The sequence below is a fragment of the Heptranchias perlo genome, chromosome 17 (genome assembly GCF_035084215.1).
Source record: "Heptranchias perlo isolate sHepPer1 chromosome 17, sHepPer1.hap1, whole genome shotgun sequence".
NCBI classification, from domain to species: Eukaryota; Metazoa; Chordata; class Chondrichthyes; order Hexanchiformes; family Hexanchidae; genus Heptranchias; species Heptranchias perlo.
Window position 1 is genome coordinate 33,684,473 of NC_090341.1, and position 23,008 is coordinate 33,707,480.

Sequence of the window (23,008 nt, forward strand, 5' to 3'; positions counted from 1 at the left end):
ACTTTTTCAAATGATTGGGAACTTCATGGGTGAAATTGTCCAGATGTCGGTAAATTTTCTCCCTGTTTTCTGTAAAATTGGAATTTTAGCAAAATTCCTGACTAGCAGAATTTCTACCATTCTGAATTGTCTGCTTCATGGTAAATTAGGTAGATTTTTTTTCACACAATTTCAAGAAATTTGAAAATTAACATAATTCATTACTTATTTTAAGCAGTTCTTATATAAAGGAGCTTGATAGCACAAACCACTTCTGTTCTCAAGTACACATTCACAATAGTATGGTGAAAAATCAAATACTGTTCAGAAATTATATTCCTTTTAAAAGGACTATGTTGCCAGTTCCTGAATGGCACCATGATCTTCATTGTAACTGCTGTTTTCCAGTCATTTCTGTTTTGCAAAGAGTCAAGACCATTCTTATAAAATGACACCAGAGGCATGGGCAATTAAAACTTTCTTTTCCATTATAGTTTCATAGATTTTCTGATTAATAGCATTGGATATGAATGGCTGTCTGAATGGCTAATGAGTATAAATTAACAACTTCGTTTGCAGAAATCCTGGTTATAGCACCGTAGTGAAAATGTGAATGTGGGAAAAATTACCTCCCCACAGCCCCACAGAACAATGTATATGATCTAATACTTTAATATAGTGTAAAATACAGTCTTTCTTCACATAAACATGGTTGCTTTTAAGGTTAAAAATCCATTCCAGGAGTGTCTGGGTGTGATTAGAAATTTTCAGTATAATCTGTTTCATGGGAGAATTCGACAGGAATTTCCTTTGAAACACCTTAAAATAGAATAAGTTACACTTAAACAGATGATTTACTCAGACCAGTTTTGGAAATACGTAAGTCCAGCAATAAAACAAGATATGTTGAAAGAAGGAACAACTGCAACTTAAGAGAGTCAAATGACTGATAAAGCCTTTCCTTGCCTGGCATTTCCATCACTCCGCCCTCTATCTCAGCTTTGCAGGCAATAATACCCTCAGGAAAGGACTTTATTCCCTGCTAAACAGCTGCAAATAATACAGATACAAGTTCAATTCTCTGTGCTCCAGTTACATATGTTATGATTCTTAACTAAAGTTATGTTAACGTACTGTCTATAGGAGGTCTGCTTAATCTGGGAGGGCTGCAAGCTGCAGTAATTTCACACAGAGAAGCAATGCACATTTACCAATTTACAATGCCAGACAGTGTGTCAGACAGAGTTAGTTAAGGACGCAGTGCACAGAAAAAGAAGGGGAAAAGACAGGTTTTATATGATAACACAGACAGTTATATTTTATTAAGGACCACAAAACCTAATGCACATGAATAATGGATAAGTGCCTTTGACAGGCAGCTATTATTCAATATGTAGTGGAGCTCCTACTGTGCTAATTACTTTATTTACCCTTGTGTAATAAATTAAACATAATTTTGAACTCCAACAAAACAAAGCATTTTAATCTGCACTTAACACAGCTGCACCATACTTGCTCTGAAGATTTGCAAACCTAATGTACAGTTCTGCATTGATGGCAAATGGGGCATTCCAGACACACACAATATCACTTTGAAAGAACCACTCACTTTGGTTTAAAAATGTCACTTATTTTGATACATGCCACTCTCAACAATAAACACAGTTCATATCTTTAAATATATTCTATACTGGATCCTGAGCTGAGAAAGCATGTAAATTTGGTACAACTTTTTTTTAAAAAAAGGTTTGTAAGCGATGCTATTTTATTGATCATAAAACTGTCAAGAAGAGGTAGGGAAAGGAGAAAAGAGAATGGAGTCTTTACAGTGTGTAAAGGACTCCTTTCTTACCCAATATGTAAGAAGACCAACAAGAGAGGAATCACTGTTGGATCTAGTAATGGGAAATGAACCAGAACAGATAAGAGAATTAAACATTGGGGAACATCGAGACCATAGCAATCATAACATAATAAGGATTAAAATAATGATTGAGAAAGACATAAGTAAGACAAAGACCAAAGTAATAGATTGGAAAAAAGTTAATTTTATGGGGATGAAAAGGGAACTAGGGCAGGTAATCTGAAAAAATTTGACAGACAAAGAAATAGAACAGTGGGTAATATTTAAAATAGTGATCAATAGAGATCAGGGGAAATAAATTCCTTTTAAATAGCATGAACTATCTAGCCAATAATGAAACACCATGGATGAAAAGAAGATAAGGGTAAAATTGAAACTAAAGAAAAAGGCGTACTCTAGAAAATAAAGGAAAGGATGACAAAAGGGAATACGAAGAGGTTAAGAAAGAAGTCAATAAAACAATTAGGAAAGCAAAGAGGAACTACGAGTTTAAATTATCAAGGAATATAAAAAGAAATAGTGAAGTATTCTACGGACACATAAATAACAAAATATAAATCAGAATAGGGATAGGGCCACTAAAGGATGCACACAATAAACTCGCAGGTAACAATAGAAAAATGGCAGAAATATTGAATAGTTACTTTGCCTCATTGTTTACCAGAGAGACTAACAAGGTGGGCAGGGCATTAGAATAAGAGATCAAAAAAGATATTAAAACATTTAAGATAGAAAGGGGGGAGATAATTGATAAATTAATCAAACTTAGGGAGGATAAGACCCTGGTCCGGATGGATTGCATTCGTGAATATTAAAAGAAGTTAGGAAGAAGATGGCAGAGGCACTATTACATGTATATAAAAATTCACCAGCAAAGGGAATAGTGCCAGAGGACTGGCAGAGAGCTAATGTTATTCTTAAATTTAAAAAGGGAGATAGAACAAGCCCAAGGAACTAGAGACCAGTTAGCTTAAAATTGATGGTAGGAAAGATAATGGAATCTTTACTCAAAGATGTAATAGAAAGACATCTAGAGAACAAAAATATAATAAAGAATAGTCAGCATAGATTTCAGAAGGGAAAGTCATGCTTGACCAACCTTATTGAATTCTTTGAAGAAGTATCAGAAAGAGTAGACAAGGGCAATGGAGTAGATGTAATATATTTGGATTTTCAATAGGCCTTCGATAAGGTATCGCATTATAGACTCATGACTAAGGTCAGAGCATGTAGCGTCAGGGGACAGGTAGCAGAATGGATAATAGGTTGACTACAAAACAAAAAGTAGAGAGTAGGGGTTAAGGGTAGCTACTCAGACTGGCAAAAGGTGGGAAGTGGCATTCCACAGGGATCGGTGCTGGGACCACTGTTGTTCACAATTTACGTGTTCAAAAAAGGGTGTAAGGATAAACCCAGCAACTATAGGCAGGTCAGTTTAACCTCAGTGGTGGGGAAACTTTTAAAAATGATAATCCAAGACAGAATTAGCAGTCACTTGGACAAGTGTAGATTGATTAGGGAAAGGCAGCATGGATTTGTTAAAGGCAAATCGTGTTTAACTAACTTGGATGTGTTTTTTGATGAGGTACAGAGATGGTAGATGAGGGCAATGCAGTTGATGTGGTGTATATGGACTTTCAAAAGGCATTTGATAAAGTGCTGCATAATAGGCTTGTCATCAAGATTGAAGCCCATGAAATAAAAGGGGCAGTAGCAGCATGGATACAGAATTGGCTAAGTAACAGGAAACAGAGAGTAGTGATGAACGGTTGTTTTTCGGACTGGAGGAAGGTATACAGCGGTGTTCCCCAGGGGTCGGTACTAGGACCACTGCTTTTCTTGATATTAATGACTTGGACTTGGGTGTACAGGGCACAATTTCAAAATTTGCAGATGACACAAAACTTGGAAGTGTAGTGAACAGTGAGGACGATAGTAATAGACATCAAGAGCATAGACAGGCTGGTGGCATGGGTGGACACGTAGCAGATGAAATTTAATGTAGAAAAATGCGAGGTGATGCATTTCAGCAGGAAGAATGAGGAGAGGCAATATAAATTAAAGGACACAATTCTAAAAGGGGTACAGGAACAGAGAGATCTGGGGGTACATGTACACAAATCGTTGAAGGTGGCAGGGCAGGTTGAGAAAGCGGTTAAAAAAGCATATGGGATCCTGGGCTTTATAAATAGAGGCATAGAGTACAAAAGCAAGGAAGTCATGATGAACCTTTATAAAGCACAGCCGGAGTATTATATCCAGTTCTGGGCATTGCATTTTAGGAAAGATATGAAGTCCCTAGAGAAGGTGCAGAAGAGATTTAATAGAACGATTCCAGGGATGAGGGACTTTAGTTACGTGGATAGACTGGAGAAACTGGGGTTGTTCTCCTTGGAACAGAGAAGGTTAAGAGGAGATTTGATAGAGGTATTCAAAATAATGAAGGGTCTAGACAGAGTAGATAGAGAGAAACTGTTCCCATTGGCAGAGGGGTCAAGAACCAAAGGACATAGATTGAAGGTGTTTGGTAAAAGAACCAAAGGTGACATGAGGAAAAACATTTTTACACAGTGAGTGGTTAGGATCTGGAATGCACTGCTTGGGGGGTAGTGGTGGAGGCAAATTCAATCATGGCCTTCAAAAGATAACTGGATAAGTACTTGAAAGGAAAACATTTGCAGTGCTACAGGGTTAGGGCGGGGGAGTGGGACTAGCTGGATTGCTCTTGCATAAAGGAGGCTGAATGGCCTCCTTCCATGCTGTAACCTTTCTATGATTCTATAAAGGCTGAACAGGCTGGTGCTCTTTTCTCTAGAAAAGAGAAGGCTGAGGGGTGACCTGATAGAAGTAGTAAAGATCATGATAGAGATTGCTGAGGTAGGCATAAAGAAAATGTTTACAGAACTGAAAAACTGGAGAGCCAAAGATTGATTAAGAAAAGAACCAAAATAATTGTATTTTGCTGTGTTTATACTCGTCTCCGATCTTGAGATGGCTCTTGGATAAAAATATTGTAATTTTTCCCGAGTTGAAAAGCAGCAATTCCTTATAAGGAAGTACTTCCTGGAGAAACACCTTAAGGATGGCCAGCAGAGGGCAGCCTTTGATAATCATTAGGCCAAAAGCCCTTAAATCCAAAAGCAAACCATCTAGATACTGGACTTGTTGGCACCACGAAAACTCCTGGATTTCTTTCTAAATTTTTGGTGGCCATCAATGTAAGGGGGTGTTAGTGTGGGTGGAAAGAAACACTTTCCATTTCAGGCACATGGTGTCAGAATCAAGCACTACAATTCATATGCTATACCTAAATAAGACTCCCTCTCCTCTGCCTCAATGATGGGCCTCACTCCAACCTCTGAAAAGGGTTCGCTGGTATTTTTTTTCACTTTGCATACCAATGAACTTTAGATTGTCTAAGTGGCATTGCTTGATTTGAACCCAGGTTCTAGAAGTGGGAGGCTAGTGTTCAATCCACCGCACCACCGAGTTACCCCTGAAAGTGTTTTATAAATTAAGGCTAAAGGATGTGGGATAACTACATTCCTTTGAAATGCGTTGATCTTCAGATATCAGAAAGAGACAATTTTACTCCAGATTTACAGATTAATTGAGAAGAACACTAAGAAAAATTAGGACTAAGGCACAAAAGACAGAATAATGACAGATTCAAGTCCGATAGTAAAACTAAAGACTAAGACTTGGGAAAGCTCTAATAAGAGAAGCAGAAACAGAAGGAAGTTTGTGCAGGACCAGCTAAGAAATCAAAAAAGTTCACTGCAGTTCAGAGAGAGATCTAGCACTGAGTAATTAAGTAACAGAATCACAGAATCTTACAGCATAGAAAGAGGCCATTCGGCCCATCGTACCTATGCCTGCTCTTTGAAAGAGCTTTCCAATTAGTTCCAAACTCAACTCATTCCCTATAGTCCTGCAATTATTTTCCATTTCATGTATATTCACTTCCCTTTTGAAAGTTACTATTGAATTGTTTCCACCATCCTTCCAGGCAATTGAATTCTAGTGCATTCCAGATCATAATTCAATGCATTAAAAAAATTCTCCTCATCTCCCCTCTGGTTCTTTTGCCATTTATATCTTAAATCTGTGTCCTCTGGTTACCAACCCACCCGTCAGTGGAAACAGTTTCTCCTTATTTACACTATCAAAACCCCTCATAATTTTGAACACTTCTATTAAATCTCCCCTTAACCTTCTCTGCTCTAAGGAGAGCAATCCCAGCTTCTCTAGTCTCTCCACGTAACTGAAGTCCCTCATCCCTGCTACCATTCTAATAAATCTTCTCTGCACCCTCTCCAATGCCTTGACATCCTTCGAAACATCCCAACTGAAATGTGGTGCCCAAAATTAGGCACAATACTCTAGCTGAGGCCTAACCAGTGATTTATAACTTCCTTGCTTTTGTACACTATGCCTCTATTTATAATGCCAGGGATCCCATATGCTATTTTAACAGCTTTATCAACTTGTCTTGCCACCTCCAGGACAAGAAACAATAAGGATATCTGATTGACTTTTGTTTCTAGTTCATCATGGAGGACTTATTGAAGGCATAACCTAGATGTTCTTCACATTTTTGGAAAAGAGATGGGGCCAGACTACTGTTACTGAGGATTTAACTTGAACTCTTTGCTGCAACCATTTCCAGACCAAAAAGTTGCAAGCCTTTCTACTAACACTATAGACTTAAATAGAAAGTGTGTGATTACATCGATTTTTGGGAACCCTAATTTAGGAAGGATGTAGACGGAACAGAAGAGATTTACTAAGATGATACCTGGGATGAGAAGCTTTAGTTTTAATGGAAGATTATAGAAACTGGGGTTCTTTTCATTGGGACAGAGAGGATTAAGAGAAGATCTGATAGATGTGTTCAAAATTATGAAGGGTTTTGATAAGATAAATAGAGGAAAACTATTTCCACTGGTTGATGAGTTAATAACTAAAGGGCATCAATTTCAGACTATCACCAAAAGAATGGAGAGATAAGGCGATTCTTTTTACAGAGTGCTGCCAGGAACAATGGTGGAAGCAGAATCCATAATAGCTTTTAAAATGGAAGTGGATGAATATGTAAAAGAAAATATTTTTAAATTATAAGGGTATATGGAAAGGGACTAACGGGTAGAATGTCTGCAAGGGTTCTTCCAACCGTCTGACATAACTTTGGTGCAAGGTCCAGGGAAACCCTGGAGTAACTGCGTAAACGGTGTTTAAGCCTTTTCTCCAGGGTTTCTGTGGATCTTCCACCAAAGTTACAGCAGATGATCGGAAGAAACCTTGTGGAAGTTAACTGTATAAGTGAATAGCTCATTCAGCGAGCCAACACACACACACACACACACACACACACACACACACACGATGGACCAACTAGCTTCCTTCTGTGCTGTAAAATTCTATGATTCTACTATCAGTTCTGCTGCTGTATAATTATAAGAGACACCACACCGTGTAATCTTTGAGTCCAAAATTCTGAAATGGAGCTACATGTGTTGTACTAAACTGAACCCAGCTAAGACTCTAAGTCTAATATTGACTGAGTTATGTCCTATTGAGTGCACATAATCCACAAGCCCCCAGTGGAAGTGATTCCGATAGGCTCAGCTCACTCTGTTATTTACTTCAGTATTCTAGTGAGCTCTATTATCTATATTTTGTCTTGATTATACCATATGTTTTGGTATGTTCTGTATAATATATTAGAAATAATATATTATACAGAACTCTATATGGGATTAGAGTAGACCGGGCTGATGGCCGGCGCGGACACGATGGGCCGAAGGGCCTCTATCCGTGCTGTATAACTCTATAACTCTATGACTCTATAATCTATTACTCCACAACACATTGCCCTCTGCAAGTGGATTTTTAATATATCAGGAGGTCACTGCATACAATGTAAGCTGGGCAACTATACCATGATGTAGTCTGTTGCAATGGAATGCAATATAACATGAGATAATGCAAATTAAATAGCTTAGTAACCAGAAATAACAGTGGAGTAGAAATTGCTCGGAGCCGCGAACCTACACTGCTTGTCACTCCATAGATTTATACTAACTCTCAAACTTACCGTGATCTTTGGGCACTTCCTTGAATAGGAAGCGGAGAAGAGCCCAGCATCAGTTCAGGCGAAGCTAGGACCCTGGGAGAAGTGAGAAGAGCGATCTCCCGCTCAACCGCTCAGATCGTAGCATTTTTGACAGCTGCGTTCACTGTCTCTGCAGGCTTGGAGCATTAAACCAGTAAGTGAAAGGTACAACATTATAAATCAATATAAAAACAGTTATAGACAGCGGAAAAAAAAAAGGAGAGGGTAAGAAATAATTGAATTAATTAAAAGAGACAGAAGAGAAAGGAAAAAAAAGTTTTCATTTTTGAATTTTACATTTTTTTTAAATGACCAAAAACTATTAAAATAAGGAGTAATGAGACTCCACGTTTTTAAAAGTTGATTTATAGTTGTTTGGCAGTCATTAAGACTAACAGTACTGTTAAAACTAAGTTTAGACCTGTATTTTTAAGTGTACCTGTTTGGTGGCGTAATTAGTTACTTTCTAGCTGGGCAGATACGCAAATTTGCACTTTTTCAATGATTTCTGTGATTGCAGCGTGCAATGTCCCTTTAATTCGAAGCTGTCATATCACTGGTGAACCACTAGGAGCAAGTTACGGTCACCGCACGTGCAAACTTGCTCCTCCATTTTTGCCACTAAAAACGGAGAGCGCTGTTGAGCTCACCGTTATTTCGCGAGCGATTTCTGCCCCAGTATTTACAGCAGATTCAGTCACCAGGTTGTATAGTACCCTCTAATGGCAAAAAGCAGACACTACACACTATTGTCCACTGGTCTAGCTCCAAAATCAGTAGTGGATGCAGGGCATTAAATCAGTGGGATTTTAAAATCCTAGATTTGAACATATATCAGCATGATACATTTTAAAATAGATTCATTATTGATTTGCTAAAGTCTATGTTTAAGTCAGTCTTGTGTAGTGGTCAGTTAAATGTAGCTTTTTGGGTGAAACATGCTTACAAATCTCTTTTAACACATTTTATTATAAACAATTTCAACGTGTATGTCCAGTTCTCCAGTCACTGATCCTTAGAGACTCAGCTGCAGCCTTATATTAAAGGAACAGTGGAGCCCAAAACCCTCAGAGTTCTACAGGAGATAAGATTCAGTGATGTCCACATGCCTAGTAAATAAATCCTGACTGCACTCATTGCCAACTGAACTATTCCACCCCTGACCTCTCCCCAAATGTTACGCAGGTATATGTATAATTTAAAAAAGCTCCTAGAAAATATATTTGATGCCTGCATTTTTGAAAGATATATTTTGCATATACATTTATAATCTTCATAAAAATTCTAAACATATTTTATTACACAACAGTAAATTTCCAATATTTTTGCTAAAATTATCAATAAAATGAATTTCTCTTTTATAACCCTATTCTCTTCACATGTCCCTATTCTCTTCACATGTCCCATAAATGCAACCCAGATTCCAGCAGTTATCAATAGGTTTAATGTGATTTGAATGCTGATAGGTAGTTCTCCCTACATAAACTACAAGTGGCAAATACTAATTGTGTAGACCAAAACCAGCCTATTATTTCTATCTCCTTTTTCTTCTCTTGACCCTTCTCTCCTGTCTTCTCCCCTACCTGTCCCCCAGTCATGCCACCCTTCATTTCTTCCCTCTCTAGTACTTTGCCCCCTCCCAATTCCCAACCCCAACCCATCACTACTCCTCTGCTTTCCTATTCACCTGCCATTGTTCCAGGCTTGAATTTCCCTTCGATAAGCTCACAGCTAACCTCTGTGACTCTTTCAGCTTTTGTCAAAGGGCTCATTGAGGCACTTGTCACTGCCTCCTTATGAGCAATTTAAACAAAGCCAATTACATACATATGAAGGGCAAGTTGGCTAAGGGCAGATTGGGAAATTAGATTCAAAGGTATGACGGTAGATAAGCAATGGTGAACATTTAAAGAAATAATTCATAATTCTTAACGAATATATATTCCCTTGAGGAGTAAAACTCCATGGGAAAAGTGATCCAACCGTGGCTAACAAGAGAAGTTAAGGATAGTATTAGATTAAAAGAAGAGGCTTGCCATGTTGCCAAAAATAGTAAGCCTGAGGATTTGGGAGGGTTTTAGAAATCAGCAAAGGATGACCAAGAAATTGATAAAGAGGGAGAAAATTGAATGAGAGTAAACTAGCAAGAAATATAAAAAAAGATTGCAAAATCTTCTACAAATATGTAAAAAGGAAGAGATTAGCGAAAGTAAGCGTGAGTCCCTTAGAGGCAGAGACAGGACAAATTATAATGGGGAATAAGGAAATAGCAGAGATGTTAAACAAATATTTTTTATCTGTCTTCACAGTAGAAGACACAAAAAACATACTAGAAATAGTGGGGAACCAAGGGTCTAATGAGAGTGAGGAACTTAAAGTAATTAATATTAGTAAAGAAAAAGTACTGGAGAAATTAATGGGACTAAAAGCTGACAAATCCCCTGGACCTGATGGCCTACATTCTAGGGTTTTAAAAGAAGTAGCTGCAGAGATAGTGGATGCATTGCGTTTGATCTTCCAGAATTCTAGAACGGTCCCCATGGATTGGAAGTTAGCAAATGTAACCCCACTATTCAAGAAAGAAGGGAGACAGAAAACAGAGAACTATAGGCCAGTTAGCCTGACATCAGTAGTAGGGAAAATGCTAGAACCTATTATTAAGGGCGTAGTAACAGGACACATAGAAAATCATAATATGATTAGGCAGAGTCAACACGATTTTATGAAAGTGAAATCGTGTTTGACAAATCTATTAGGGTTTTTTGAGGGTGTGACTAGCAGGGTAGATAAAGGGGAACCAGTGGATGTAGAATATTTGGATTTTCAAAAGGCATTCAATATGGTGCCACACAAGGTTGTTACACGCGATAAGGGCTCATGGGATTGGGGGTAATTTATTAGCATGGATAGAGGATTGGTTAACGGACAGAAAACAGAGAGTGGTAATAAATGGGCAATTTTCAGGTTGGTAGGTTGTAACTAATGGGTGCCGCAAGGGTCAGTGCTTGGGCCTCAGCTGTTACAATATATATTAATGACTTAAATGAGGGGATCAAGTATAATATAGGCAGGTTAATTGAGCGGGTGAGAAGGTGGCAGATACAGTATAATGTGGGGAAATGTGAAATTATCTATTTTGGTAGGAATAATAGAAAAGCATAATAATTTTTAAAAGGTGAGAGACTAAGAAAGGTCACTATTCAGAAGGATTATGGTGTCCTTGTACATGAATCACAGAAAGTTAACATGCAGGTACAGCAAGCAATTAGGAAGGCAAATGGTATGTTGGACTTTATTGCAAGGGATTGGAGTTGGAGTATGAGTAAGGAGGTCTTGCTGCAATTATATAGGGCTCTGGTGAGATCATACCTAGAGTACTGTGTACAGTTTTGGTCTCCTTACCTGAGAAGGAAGGATACACTCACTTTAGAGTGGGTGCAACGAAGATTCACTAGATCAATTCCTGGGAGTGAGGGTTGTTCAATGAGGAAAGATTGAGTAAAATGGGCCTATATTCTCTGGAGTTTAGTAGAATGACAGGTGATCTCATTGAAATGTATAAAATTCTTAGAGGGCTTGACAGGGTAGATGCTGAGAGACTGTTTCCCCTGGCTGGAGAGTCTAGAACTAGGGGTCATATTCTCAAGAGGTCAGCCATTTATGACCGAGATGATGAAAATTTTCTTCACTCAAAGGTTTGTGAATCTTTGGAATTCTCTACCCCAGAGGGCTATGGATGCTCAGCCGTTGAGTATATTCAAGATTGAGATTGATAGATATTTGGACACTAAGGAATCAGGGGATTTGGGGATAGGGCGGCAAAGTGGCGTTGAGGTAGAAGATCAGCCATGATCTTATTGAATGGTGGAGCAGGCTCGAGGGGCTGTATGGCCTACTCCTGCTCCTATTTCTTATGTTCTGACGTACTTATGAGCAGCAACCCCAACTGTCCCATCCTCCTGTCTCGTCGACATTCTTGCTGAACATGCCCGCTGTGAGTTAATCCTTCCCATCCCGCTTGCCCTACCCATTACCACCCCCTTGGACTTTTCCGGCGGATCTAACAATCACCACCTCTTTACACATTTCTGTCCAAAATATCCATTTACTCACAAACAAGGCCCTTGCTATTTGCAACCTAATTGTGGATGACTGAATAGATATCATGGCTTTGATGGAAATTTGGCAGTTGGTGACATGTTGCCCTTTACTGAAGCCTCCTTGCCTACTTTATACCACCTGCCTTGCCCAAACCACTGCACTGACAGTGTGGCCCTTATCACCAATCACTCGTTGGGGTGGGGGGGGGGGTACCCCTATTCTTCTGGCACCTTCTCCTCCTTTGAGCATCTGACCTTGTTCCACCCCTCTCGCCTCTCCTTCAAAATCCTCTTTTTCTACCAACCCTCCTTGCTCCACTCCAAGTTTCTCACTGAGATATCCTCCTTTAGCCTCTGCACTGAGTGAATCTTCAACTCATCTTGCCCTCTCTCCTATGATTTCACTGCCCTCGTGTCCTCCCTTAACCTCTCCCTGCATATAAACTTTACAACCATATTCACGCCACCCCTCAATCTTGCCATCTCATGTGGCCTCGCTACTCCAATCATTTCAATCACAGACAAGGCCATTTACAACCACTTTCTTATATCCCTCACCACCCACATTCCCCTAGTCCCTTCCAACCCCACTTCCTTCTGCATCCGCCCCTGGAAATAACTCTTCCCCCAAGTCACTTACAACAGCACTTTCAAACTCTGAACTATCTAGCCTTTGGCCTTCCATTCACCATAATACTTCTGCAGCTGTCAATCTGCTCAACCATTCCATCACCTCCACCTTTGATGCCCTTGTCCCTAGAAAAACCCTTATACTCTCCCACCTTGGTTGATCTCCGAGTATGGCCCTGATCTTTGCTCCCCCAAGTTCAAGAGGCACAGACTTAAGGTGACTTTGGTACACAACTTGGTTACTTGGTTTAGCCATCCATTGCTAGGTCTGGCTGGATCACATCAAGCATTATTGGGCCCTGTTCTCCTCTGCCAAAAATATTCACTACATCAGGATCATCCTCGAAAGAAAAGATAACCCCCGGCTTCTTTTCTCCTCCCAACCTTCATCTTCCATAACCTTTAGCTCATCCAAAACTCTTCTGCCTCTATCTTCTTCCGTACCACGTCCTACTCACACATCATCCCTGTGCTCACTGACTTACATTGGTTCTTGGTCCTCCAACACCTCATCCTCATATGCAAATCCCCGAATGGCCTTACCCCTCTCTATTTCTGTAACCTTCTCCAACCCTACAACTCTGTGTTCCTCTAAATCTGCCTGTGTATATCCCCCACTCCCTATGCCCACCATTGGCAGCCTTGCCTTCTGCCATCTGGACCATAAGCTCTGTAATTCCTTCCTTAAACCTCTCTGCTTCTTCACCTCTCTCTCCTACCTTGATTCTGCTTAAAATCCACCTTTTGACCAAGCTTTTAGTCACCTCTCCTAATGCCTCCTTCAATTTCATCTTATTATGCTAGTGTGAAGATTGAGATGTTTATTCTACATTAAAGGTTCTATATAAATACATGTTGTTTTTGTTGTCATCTTCTTGACTATCAGCTAGCCAGATACCCTCCAGTACGTAATCCTCCAAGGTCCATCTTTTGATTTCTCCTGAACCCGATATTATATCTAGTGTAAAACATAAACTGCCTTTTATTTTTAAAAAATGTCAGTTTACTAAATTCCTAGTTATGCTCAGTTAAATCAATTTTCCTTTCTTCAGCCATTAGTTTTCTATGCATCTTAGGATATCTCCTAATGAGCTCTTCTATGAGAAGGTAATATCTGGTGGGGTGCATCCTCTTAAATGCTGCTTGACTCTCTTTTGCTCCATCCTGTGCTGCTCTTCTGCCTAGTCCATGATAGTAACATATAAAGGTCTGCCCATCGGCAATACCATACCTGCTCCTGAGAAGCCCACACTAGGGAAAGGGGTGAAAATCTGCCAGTGATCTCACTCAGTTAGAAGCAAGTTTGGGTCTGTATTGATAGAAGGGCCAAAAAATTGCAACAAAAAGTGTTTCCCAGCTGCAGAAATTGCTAGTGAAATTCTTCACACTCTTTAGTCTCATAAACTACTCACTTCCACCTGTCTCAGCTGATCCTGGCTCCGTCTTATAATTCTCAGTCTACGTTACTCAGAGTACATTGCTAGAGTTAATAAGGAAACTTGGAGCTGCAGCGTCAACAGCCCTCATTATAATATATTTCATTTATTTAAGCGAGGGCACTTGTGGCTCAGCGGGTGGATTGCGGGAAAGGCCAAAAAGCAGGAGAGAATTCAGGGGGAGCGGTTTTATGGTAGAAAACCAGCATAAACTGCTTGTGACCCATTTTTTTGCCACAGAAAGTTACTTGTTTAAATTATGCATCGGAGAAACACTGAAAGCAGCGAGGAAATTCACCCCCAGTGTATATACGGTTCCAGTGTACAGTGAACATACTTCATTTAAAAAAAAACTGATGAATACCTTATCAAATGTCGCTGTAACCCTGCTAGTGGTCATTTAAGATGAAGAGGAATGGACAGTTCTGTAGTCTGTGAGTAGGGGAAATTGTGACAGGAGTCTCAATAAATAACTGCTGCAACAGCTTTGAATTATTTGGTCTATTCACAACTCTTCTTAATGTTGATGTGGAGATGCCGGTGATGGACTGGGGTTGACAATTGTAAACAATTTTACAACACCAAGTTATAGTCCAGCAATTTTATTTTAAATTCACAAGCTTTCGGAGGCTACCTCCTTCCTCAGGTGAACGATGTGGAACGATTTCCACATCGTTCACCTGAGGAAGGAGGTAGCCTCCGAAAGCTTGTGAATTTAAAATAAAATTGCTGGACTATAACTTGGTGTTGTAAAATTGTTTACAATTACTTCTTAATGTTGATGGTCATGTATCTGCTGAATACCTCATACCTCAGATTCTAGCTAAAACATCTTGTGGGGGGAATAAAACACTGAATTATGACTGAAACCTTTTACAGTTCTCTACAAAGACAGAATCGTTGTAGAAGCCAACCTGGAATACTGGCAAAACATTAAAAAAAAACTGAAATCCAAAGAGAAACCATGAAGAGAGAGCAAGGAAAAAAGGGGCAAGATTGCCTGTTTAAGGCGGTGGGGGGGGGGGGAAAAGACAACAAATTATTTTGTTAGAATTAAGCCAGAGATGCATGGAAAAGTAATGGCTGAAGAAACGAAAATTTTCAGATAGCCACGTTGGAGAAGTTTTATTTTTACTAGGTTTTAAGTAAAGCGTAATGGTTAGTAACTGAAATTAGTATGTTAGAAAATTAGATTGTCCATCCAAACTTGCATTGGCCTGGAAATTTGTTTGTGTCAGCCTGCACCTGAATGGGTATGCCCGAGGCTCACCTGATATTGGACCTCATTTAAATGAGACCCCAAGCTGTGGACATCTGTTGGGCACCCCAGGCAGAGTGCAGGTGAAGAAGCTTGGAATTGCGCGCCGTTGCGTCCCCAGCAGTACATTAGGTAGGTGCTTAAAGGGGTCGGGAAAGCGATCAGGAAGGAAGGCAATCAGGAGGAGGAGTGATTAGGAAGGAAAGCGATCGGGGGGGGGTCGATTGGGAAGGAAGGCAATCAGGAGGAGAATGGCGATCGGGAGTGGGGAGGGCGCGCGACTGGGGGCCAGCAATGGTCTGCGGGATTGCAGTGGAGCCAGGAGAAGCACTCCTGCACCTCCTGGCTCCAGGTGCAGGTAAATATTTTTAACAAACTTACCTTTTTGGCAGCGGCCTCCAGCGGTCCCTTTAAGGACCGCTGTTTAAGCTGCACGTAGATCTGGTTTTCTTGAACACAGCCAGCCCAAGTGTCGGCTGCTTTCGGTGCAATCCAATTTTGCACATAGGGCCTCAAACAGGAGTTAGGCCCCATATTTGCATCTGCAAATGGTCTATTGCCCGTTTCAGGCGCGGACCTTTGACCCTTTTTTTGCCTATACTCGTAATCAGCGTACGTTTCCTGCCCGTCATATTGGAGGCTTAATTGCCCGCTTAGCACTTGAAGCTAGCCCATAGATACTGCGCCCAATTTTGCAGGATCAACTGTGTTGGTCTTACACTGGCAGCTAGCTTAATGAGGAAATATGTAAGTTTGGCCACCAGCTCGAATGCATAGGCCAGACCAGAAAGAAATGGCAGGTTCTACCAGAGGTTTGTGCTGGTGCACAGCCTCCAAAAAGTTGTTATTTCTTCACCGCAAAATGTGGCCTGCTGAAATTGGTTTTGGGTAATTCCAGAACAGTGACTCAGCAATGATGAAGGAATAATTATATTATTCAATGTTAGGATACTGTGTGACATGGAGGGGAATTTAGAGGTGAAGTGTTCCAATGACATGGCAGCTCTTGTCCTTCTTGGTTGTAGAAGTCACAAGGGAGATGCTGTTGAAGTAACTTTAGTGAGTTGCTGCAGTGCATTGTGTAGATCAGAAATATTGCAGCCACAGTATGCTGGTGATGGAGGGAATGGATATTGAGTCCTGCGGCAGTGATCAAGCAAACTGCTCTGTCCTAGATGGTGTCAAGCTTCTTGATAATTGTTACAGCAAGTGGTGAATATTCCACCACACTCTTGACAAGCCTGGAAGATGGTGAAGAAGCTTTGAGAGTTCAGGTGAGCCATTCCACAGATCACCCCAGCCTCTGCCCTGCCCTTAAAGTCAGAGAGTTTATATGGTTGTCCAGTTAAGCTTCTCCTCCCGCTCCTCCAATTATCCCCTCTAAATCCCTTCACCTAAAAAATGCATTTGATTATTGACTTCCTGTGTTCAAAGCCACGGAAGATCGTCCATAATTTATTAACAATCTTACGTCTTGCATGCACTTCATGTCAACTTTTTCTGTTATAAATTCTTATATCCCACTGTGGAAGAGTCAAGAACCAGAGGTCATAGATTTAAGGTGAATGGCAAAAGAACCAAAGGCGACACGAGGAAAAGCTTTTTTACGCAGCGACTGGTTATGATCTGGAATGCACTGCCTGAGGGGGTGGTGGAGGCAGAGTCAATTGTGGCTTTCAAAAGGGAGTTGGATAAGTACTTTCAGGAGAAAAAAATCTGCAGGGCTAAGGGGAAAGGGCGCGGGAGTGGGACTAGCTGGATTGCTCTTGCAGAGAGCCGGCACGGACTCAACGGGCCGAATGGCCTCTTTCCGTGATGTAATTATTCTATGATCCACATTTTTATAATGGAAATTGTGCATGTAAACCTATCAAGTTGATTTTAAGGGGATGAGAATGGAACTAGGGAAAGTAAACTGGAAAAAATTACTGACAACAAAAGAAATGGAACAGTAGTGGGAAACATTTAAAACGGTGATCTATAGAGTCCAGGAGAAATATATCCCACTAGCAAGAACAAACTAGCCAGTAATGACACACCATGAATGAATAAAGAAATAAGGGCAAAATAGAAACTAAAGAAAAAGGAAACAGACAACAAAGGAGAGAATGACAAAAGTGACTGTGAAGAGGTTAGGAAAGAACTCAAAAAAAAAATTAGGAAGATAGAGAAACTACAAAATTAAACTATTAAGGAATATAATATAAAAAGAAATACCAAAGTATTCTACAGACACATCAATAACAAAAGAAAAATCAGGATAGGGATAGGGCCACTAAGGGATATACATGATAAACTCACAGGTAATGACAGCAAAATGGCAGAAATATTAAATAATTACTTTGGCTCAGTAATTATCAGGGAGACTAACAAGGTGGGCATGACATTGGAAGAAGAGCTCAAAAACAATATAAAGACATTTAAGATAGAAAGAAGGGAGGAAATTGATAAACTAATCAAACATAGAGAGGATAAAACCCCTGGTTCAGATGGATTGCATCCACGCATATTAAAAGAAATTAGGGAAGAGATAGCAGAGGAACTATTACATATATATAAAAATTCACTAGAAAAGGGAATAGTACCAAAAGACTGGCAAACAGCTAATGTGATTCCGATATTTAAAAAGGGAAATAGAACAAGTCCAGGGAATTATAGACCAATTAGGTTAACGTCAGTGATAGGACAGATAATGGAATCCTTACTCAAAGAATGTAATAAAAAAAATCCAGAAATTGAAAATATAATAAAGAATAGTCAGCACTAATTTCAAAAGGGCTTGACCAACCTTACTTCTTTAAAGAATTCAATAACAGAAAGGGTAGACAAGGGTAATGTAGTAGATGTAATATATTTGGATTTTCAAAAGGCCTTCGATAAAGTACTGCATTGTAGACTCATGGCTAAGGTCAGAGCATGTGGAGTCAGAGGACAGGTAGCAGAATGGTTAGCAAGTTGGCTACAAAACAGAAAACAGAGTAGGGGTTAAGGGTTGCTACTCAGACTGGCAAATAGTGGGAAGTGGTGTTCCACAGGGATCGGTGCTGGGACCACTATTGTTCACAATTTACATTAACAATTTGGACTCGGGAATTGGAAGTACAATTTCAAAATTTGCAGACGACACCAAATTGGGGGCTGTAGATAATACAAAGGAAGAGCGTGTCAAAATGCAAGAGGACATTAATAAACTTGCAAAATGGGCCTGTAATTAGCAAACGAATTTCAATATAGATAAGTGTGAGGTTGTGCATTTTGGTAGGAAGATTACGGAGGCCACATACTGCTTGGATAATAAGAGTCTGAACGGGATAGAGGAGCAAAGGGATCTAAAGGTACAGATAGACAAATCACTAAAAGTAGTGTCACAGGTTAATAAGGCCATAAAAAAGCAAAGAACTGGGATTCATTCCTAAAGAGAGAGAATTGAAAAGCAGGGAAGTTATGCTAAACTTGTATAGAACCTTGGTTAGACCACACGAAGTACCGTTGAGACAGTTTTGGTCTCCATATTATAAAAAGGATATAGAGGCACTGGAGGAGATGCAAAAAAGATTTACTAGGATAATACCAGAGCAGAGAGGTTATACCTATCAGGAAAGATTGAACAGGCTGGGGCTCTTTTTAAGACCGAGAGGTAACCCGATCGAGGTTTTTAAGATTATGAAAGGGTTTGATGGAGAGAAGATGTTTCTACTTGTGAGGGAAACACAGAAACGTAGAAAATAGGAGCAGGAGTAGGCCATCTGAGCCTGCACCGCCATTCAATATGATCATGGCTGATCCTCTATCACAATACCATATTCCCGCTCTCTCCCCATATCCCTTGATTCCTTTTGTGTCTCGAAATCTATCTAGCTCCTTCTTAAATATATTCAGTGACTTGGCCTCCGCAGCCTTCTGTGGTAGAGAATTCCACAGGTTCCTCCCTGTATCCAGTCTGACTAGCCCTGTCAGAATTTTATGTTTCAATGAGGGAGACCAGAACTAGGGCTCATAAATATAAGATTGTCACTAATAAATCCAAAAGGGAATTCAGGACAAACTTCTTTACCCAGAGAGTGGCTAGAATGTGGAACTCACTACCACAAGTAGTTGCGGTGACTAAGGTGAAGTTAAATAAACACGAGGGAGAAAGGAATACAAGGATATGTTTATGAGGTTAGATTAAAGGTGGGAGGAGGCTCGTGTGGACTATAACACTGGCATGGACCTGTTGGGCTGAATGGCCTGTTTCTGTGCTATACATTCTATGTTATTTGATGCTGCAATTACTCCCTCCACCCACCCCAGTTGAAGCACTGCAGTGCCACCATAGGTAGGAGGGTGTAATTACAGTAACAAGTTTACATAGGAAGTTTCAATGATAAACATGGACATACACATTTCAATGGAAAACTAATAATGACAGAACCTATGAACTAAATTATGCCTATATGCCCCAATGCAATTATCCTCCATCCTCTAACCCCACTTCACCAGAAGACTACACTTGGTTTTGACTCCCATTGCGCGACAGCGCTATTAGCGGTCCATCGATAGTTTCACTTCACCTTTTGCAGCACAAAAAGCCAGCTGAGATGATACGCTGTGTGATTGTGAGCGGGGGAGGATGGGGGACTGGAGGCCGAGAATCCGTTCCCCTTGGGTTGTGCTGCACCAGCGGCGCTTGTTTTCCAAAGCGCGGTGGGACTGAAGAGGGTCGATCGGCCGCTCGAGCTGCGGGGGTTAGAACGGTAAATCCCAGAATGCGTTGCACGGGCGGGGACGCGCGCGGGCGCGCACGCGGGAGGGCCACTTGCGATTGGCTGCCGCTCGGACGTCAGTGCAGTAAAAGGTGAAGGGGCGGCCGTTTCCCGTCATTCGACGCGGTAGAATGGCTGCAGCAGCGGGTCAGTACTGGGGCTGTGCTGGTTATTGTTTCAAGATGGACAGAGAGACAGGCAGGGGCAATGGCCATCGCCGGCATTAATGCGCCGTTATATTCCGGGCTAGTGGCCGTTGTGACCTGGTGCCGGAGTGCAGCCTTTTTTTTTAAATATGTGTATGTGTGAGGTGTATCTGGGACAGCTCTTGAAACAAAGGGGCGGGTTAGGGAGGGGGTAGTTTAGGGTTAGGGGGGATTTTGCTAGGCCCCGTGCCTGGGAGCTGACCTGTGCTGTAGCGGCTGCTTTTTCGCAACTTCTGTCTTTTATACTCTTACCCCTTTGATGGAATTTGCGTATATATTTGCTGTCTTCCTTCCCCTCGTTGTTTAGGTGAAGGTTTCTTTTGTGGTGGTCTGAACAATTGGTGATTGCTCGATTCTAAAACACATGCATTTGATTTCTAAAAGAGATAATTTCATACTGAGCCGCAATAGCATTAGACTGTTATTGTGCCTTTTTGAGATGGGGAGGTATATGTTAGTTTAATTATGACTGTGCTTAGGTGCCAACGTGGATAAGAACAAAGACTTTGCTGTGAGTAATGAGTTGTGCTTTACCTTGAGGTAAAATTGAGTACTTTAAATGGTATGGTAGCCCCTCTCCTTCCCTACCTGACATGAGTTTTAGTTCCAGCACTCTGTTCATCTATAAATGTTTTTTAGATGTGAAGTTAAACATTTTGGGAAAAACTTCATTGTAATGCACATTGGATACTTTGGAGGTTCATAAAGCAATTTGAAAGGACCAGACTGATATTTTTACTTGTAAGAAATTTGGGTAGCAGGTTGTAGCTTTATAGAAGACTGAATCATCAGCTATGTAGCAGATCTGCTTTCATTGATTTGGAAAGACCTGGCTGAATTCAGGATGTGTACTATAGTTTCAAGATTGGAGAGTTGGCTAGCTGGGAAATTCACTGAACCAATTTTCTTTTTTTTAAAAAAAAGTTTGTTGCCCATCATCTTTGTTGCCTTTTCAGTTATGTATTGGATAGCATTGTAAGGGACAGTCTTAAGTGCTTCTTTCAGGCATTTCTGAAAGAATTGGGATACTTTTTTGTAATCTGTTGGAGGACTTGGCTGCAGCCCTATTCTTTCTATTTGCTGCCATGAATAATGGGCTAACTAGTGGAAATTACAGCATTGAAACAGGCTGTTTGACCCAACCAGTTTGTGTTGGTTTTTAATCCCATGTGCCTGTATCTCTATCCTCCTTTCCTTCAACCACCTAATCTGTTAAATGTTGAAATGGTCCTTGCTTCATTTGCTAACTCCAGTACTGCATTCTACAGCTTTCACAAGTCTGTGTTTAAAACAAAAAGTTGTGCTTTGAAATTTTACACTTCATCTTTTATCTGTCTCCTTGTTCCAGATCCCTCAACCACTGGAAAAGGTCTATATTTATGTATGCTGTCCTATCTTTGTAATTCTAAACACTTCTATTAAATGATCCTGTGGTTGTCTCTGTTGAGGGGGAGGGGAGGAAATGAGACTGTTTTCATTACAAGTTTTTAATTTCATTTGTCTTTCCTATACTGTAGTTTGACAGCTCATGGCATGCAGATTTCTATCAGTTGAAAGATACAAGGCATTGTCTCAATTGTTCATTTTATATCAATACTTGGGAATTCTGGTTGTGATGCTAACATTGGTTTGGACACAGTTCTTCAGGACTATGCTGAGGTGAAAAGGGTACTTTAACTTTTCCCATCTTAATTGACACAAGTTCCAATGCAGGTCAAGTGTATAGCATGCAAGGTGTGGTTTATAACCTGAAACTATTAAGCATGCAACACAAGGGCTTCATTTGGCTCATGTAAGATCCAGCACCAAATTGTGAGGTGGATTTTTGATGAAATGAAGTTTGTGGGAAAGAGAAGGCTTATCTATTGCTCAGCACCTTGGTGAGGGAGTTGACCTCATGGGTGGCATATCTTTGCCAATGCCTCTTACATGAGCAGTTGGTAATAAGCAAGCTGGTATGCAGCATCGGACTTGTGTCCAGAATATCAAGATGTCTAGCATTTCACAAACTGTCCTGGATGTATTCTTTCACCATGAAGGCATATGTTGTGTACTCTATAAAGCTTGGGGATAACAGCTGCTGGAAGGAGATACCTGGAGGCAAAATGATAGGCACTAAATATAATTAGGTGTACAATCATGATTAAGTTTTTATTATTCGTTCATGGGATGTGGGCGTTGCTGGCGAGGCCAACATTTATTGCCCATCCCTAATTGCCCTTGAACAGGTGGTGGTGAGCCGCCTTGAACCACTGCAATCCGTGTGGTGAAGGTTCTCCCACAGTGCTGTTAGGGAGTTCCAGGATTTTGACCCAGTGACGATGAAGGAACGGCGATATATTTCCAAGTCAGGATGGTGTGTGACTTGGAAGGGAATGTGCAGGTGGTGTTCTCATGTGCCTGCTGCCCTTGTCCTTCTAGGTAGAGGTTGTGTGTTTGGGAGGTGCTGTCAAAGAAGCCTTGGTGAGTTGCTGCAGTGCATCCTGTGGATGGTACACACTGTAGCCACAGTGCGCTAGTGGTGAAGGAATGAATGTTTAGGATGGTGGATGGGGTGCCAATCAAGCAGGCTGCTTTGTCCTGGATGGTGTCGAGCTTCTTGAGTGTTGTTGGAGCTGCACTCATCCAGGCAAGTGGAGAGTATTCCATCACACTCCTTACTTGTGCCTTGTAGA

At 40.6% G+C, this 23,008-nt stretch overlaps 1 protein-coding gene and 1 long non-coding RNA gene across 4 annotated transcripts in view; one reads left to right on the forward strand and one right to left on the reverse strand.

The window, feature by feature from the left end:
• LOC137334240 (uncharacterized) overlaps positions 1–20,122 on the reverse strand; it is a 76,742-nt gene extending 56,620 nt beyond the window's left edge. The window contains exon 1 of the long non-coding RNA XR_010966111.1: positions 19,936–20,122. This is a non-coding gene — a long non-coding RNA (uncharacterized lncRNA). The remainder of the gene's footprint in view (positions 1–19,935) is intronic.
• Positions 1–23,008, forward strand: part of kbtbd8 (kelch repeat and BTB (POZ) domain containing 8) — a 78,141-nt gene that overhangs the window by 28,243 nt on the left and 26,890 nt on the right. Inside the window, exon 1 of one of the 3 annotated variants that reach the window (XM_067998873.1) lies at positions 20,253–20,274. The exons of the other annotated variants lie outside the window; for them this stretch is intronic. Within the exon in view, the coding sequence (XP_067854974.1) occupies positions 20,259–20,274 (16 nt within the window). The 5' untranslated portion in view covers positions 20,253–20,258. Of the gene's footprint in view, positions 1–20,252; positions 20,275–23,008 lie in introns of those variants that run through there. 3 annotated transcript variants of the gene reach the window in all.